The 2,753-nt window shown below is 70.1% G+C and overlaps 1 protein-coding gene across 3 annotated transcripts; it reads left to right on the forward strand.

The window, feature by feature from the left end:
• The first annotated feature begins 217 nt into the window (after nucleotides 1-217).
• On the forward strand, nucleotides 218-2,194 carry C8G (complement C8 gamma chain). Of its 3 annotated transcripts, none has more exons than XM_040235668.1 (7): nucleotides 218-961; nucleotides 1,046-1,182; nucleotides 1,286-1,356; nucleotides 1,424-1,531; nucleotides 1,746-1,847; nucleotides 1,934-1,972; nucleotides 2,052-2,194. In XM_040235668.1, exons 1-7 carry the CDS (start codon nucleotides 824-826, stop codon nucleotides 2,063-2,065), a joined length of 609 nt encoding a protein of 202 aa, XP_040091602.1. In that variant the 5' UTR covers nucleotides 218-823; the 3' UTR covers nucleotides 2,066-2,194. The 3 variants fall into 3 exon arrangements, 1 of the variants encoding a protein (XP_040091602.1); XR_005720125.1 differs by having other exon boundaries at nucleotides 224-307; nucleotides 544-961; nucleotides 1,046-1,356; XR_005720124.1 differs by having other exon boundaries at nucleotides 471-656; nucleotides 1,424-1,847.
• The last annotated feature ends 559 nt before the right edge of the window (nucleotides 2,195-2,753 follow it).

Below are 2,753 nucleotides of genomic sequence, written 5' to 3' on the forward strand. Positions count from 1 at the left end.
TCTATGATGGAGGCCGCCAGGCTGATGCCACGAGCCCCGAGGCATCGATGACCGTCGACGGCCGAGCGCCACAGCCCGCGTCGGCCGCTACTGCGCCTGCGCGTTAGGGCCCCGCGGCCCGGGCCGCGCTTCCGCGTGCCCGTGCGCGCCCGGCCGCCCCTGGAACATCGCCCCTGGCGGCGGGGAGGGGCGGCGGCCGTGCGCAGGGCTGCGGGCGAGGCTCAGGGTCGCGGGTTCGAGACCGAGCTCCGGCCTTCGCGGCCTCACGGGCCCTTGCTGCGCTGTGGGGAGATGAACGTACAAGGGGGTGAGCACCCGCCGCCGTGGAAATCACCGGGTTTGTGGACAAGAGAAAGAAAGAGAAGGTCGCTCAGGCGTGTCCGACTCTGTGCGACCCCAGGAACTGCAGCCCACCAGGCTCCTCTGTCCATTCACGGAGCGTACAGTTCGTGGGAGTCTCCAGGCAGGAATCCTGGCTCGCCTCTTCCTCCTCCACGGGGTCTTCCCAACCCAGGGTTCGAACCCGGTTCTCCCGCATTGCAGGTGGGCTCAGAGCCACCCAGTGGACAAGGACCAGAGGTCAACTTGGACTTTGGACACTGGACATGGCGACGGGCCCCTGCCGGGAAGCGCAGGAGCAAGGTCAGATGTCCGGGGTGAGGCTGAGTTCACCACGAGCCTGAGTGGGGCGTTGTCTGGCCCAGGGCAGGGGTTTCTGGCTGCGGGAGCGTGGGCAGACTTCCTGGGCGGGGCTGCTGGGCAGCGGCCTACAGTGGACTCCGACCCGGGGACGTGGCTGTCCTGCCCTGTCGCTGCCATCGCCATGCTGACCCCCAGGGTGGCAGCCCTCTTGACTCTGCTCCTGGCCAGCAGCTCCCTGGGTCAGCGGGCACGGAGACCCCCGCGGCCCCCATCCCCTATCAGCACCATCCAGCCCAAGGCCAACTTTGACGCCCAGCAGGTAGAGCCGGGCCGAAGTGGGGCAGGGGCCTGCCCGGCTCTGACGCCCCCATCCCTGCATGCCCTCACGCGGCCTGCTCCCTAGTTCGCAGGGACCTGGCTCCTGGTGGCCGTGGCCTCCCCGTGTCGCTACCTGCAGGAGCAGGGCCATCGGGCTGAGGCCACCATTCTGCACGCGGCTCCTCAGGGCTCAGCCATGACCGTCAGCACCTTCCGAAAGCTGTGAGTCCCAGCGAGGACCCCTGAGCCCACCTCAGCTGTGGCCTCACCCGGGTTGGGGTGCCCCAGCATGCTGGGCATCCTCCCACGCCGGCCGTGCCCCCAGGGATGGAATCTGCTGGGCAGTGCGGCAGCTGTACAGAGACACGGGACGCCCGGGGCGCTTCCTGCTCCAAGGTGAGGCGGTGGCTGCTGGGGGCGGGCACGGCGCTGACGGTGGGGCTGACCCACCGGCTCCCCGCAGCCCGGGGCGCCCGCAGGCCAGTGGACGTGGTCGTCGGGGACACGGACTACCGTGGCTTCGCCGTCTTGTACCTGGAGCGGGCGCGGCAGCTGTCAGTGAAGCTGTACGGTAGGTCCCAGGGGCCTGGGTCTGCCTGCCTGCAGGGCTGTCGGGGGGGCTGGGTGGGCCCTCTCCTTTCTCCTCCCTGTCCCTTGCCCTTCGGCCCAAATGTGGGGCCAGAACGGGACGGGGCGGTGGGGGAGCAGGGGCGGATCGCGGCCCCCAGAGCGCCCTGCAGGCCCTGCCCCCTGGGTGCCCAGGAGCCCTTGTGTCCCGCATGCAGTCCGCTCGCTGCCTGTGAGCGATTCCTTCCTGAGTGTGTTTGAGCAGCGGGTCCAGGGAGCCAACCTGACCGAGGACCACACCCTGTTTTTCCCCAAGTACGGTGAGTGTCGCTGCCTGCCCGTGTCCCCCTGGCTCGCCGCCCACCCCCTACCCCCGGCTGCCCCTGACCCCTCGCCCGGCCCCCAGGTTTCTGCGAGGCCGCGGACCAGTTCCACACCCTGGACGGTGAGCGGGCAGCTCCAGCGGGCAGCGTGGGGGGAGGTGCCCAGGGCCCCCTCCCGGCTGAGACGCATCTGTGCTGCAGAAGTGCGGAGGTGAGGCGGGCGGCTGCCCTGTGCAAGGACGGAGCCGGCCTGGAGCTGGACCTGCCGCCTCTCGTCCGCCGCCCCCCGGAAGCTGCCCCTCCCCCGGGAGCTCCGTGGGTTCTCATTAAACGCTGCAGCCTCAGCTGCTGCCTCTTCCTTTCCACGACGGAACCCCGCCGGGGCGTCTGCCCACCTGTTCTGTTTCCCTGATGGGCCGGAGGGCGGGGGCCCACCTCCTGGTGCCGAGCCCTCCCCAGGGTGGTGGGGGTGGGGAACGGCTCCTGGCCATGGCCTAGGGCACCTGGCACCCTGCCCTCGGACCCCAGTGTCCCCTGCTCTGGCCCCCGAGCTGTGTTGGCACCTGTCTCTTCTGCTCCCTGGCTCTGACCAGGCCTGCCCCGTGACCCCGCTGGGCCATCCTGCTGGTCAGACACCCTGGCCTTCTCCAGAGCCCTCCCTGCAGCTCTCCTGCTTGCCTCCTCCTGAGACCCTTCCTGGGAGGCAGGGCCCAGAGCCCCAGGGACCTGTGGCTGAGGCAGAAAGGGCCCCTGGGGAAGAGCACGTGGCTTCAGGGGAGCAGGCAGGGAAACCTCCCCCACTTCCCGGGTCTGGGGCCCATCTGGGGCAGCTGGGAGGCTGCGTTGCCCTCATGGCCGCTCCAGGGGTGGACAGGGCCAGCAGGGCACAGGACTGCCCCCAAG

The sequence above is a fragment of the Oryx dammah genome, unplaced genomic scaffold (genome assembly GCF_014754425.2).
Source record: "Oryx dammah isolate SB20612 unplaced genomic scaffold, SCBI_Odam_1.1 HiC_scaffold_2058, whole genome shotgun sequence".
Taxonomy (NCBI): domain Eukaryota; kingdom Metazoa; phylum Chordata; class Mammalia; order Artiodactyla; family Bovidae; genus Oryx; species Oryx dammah.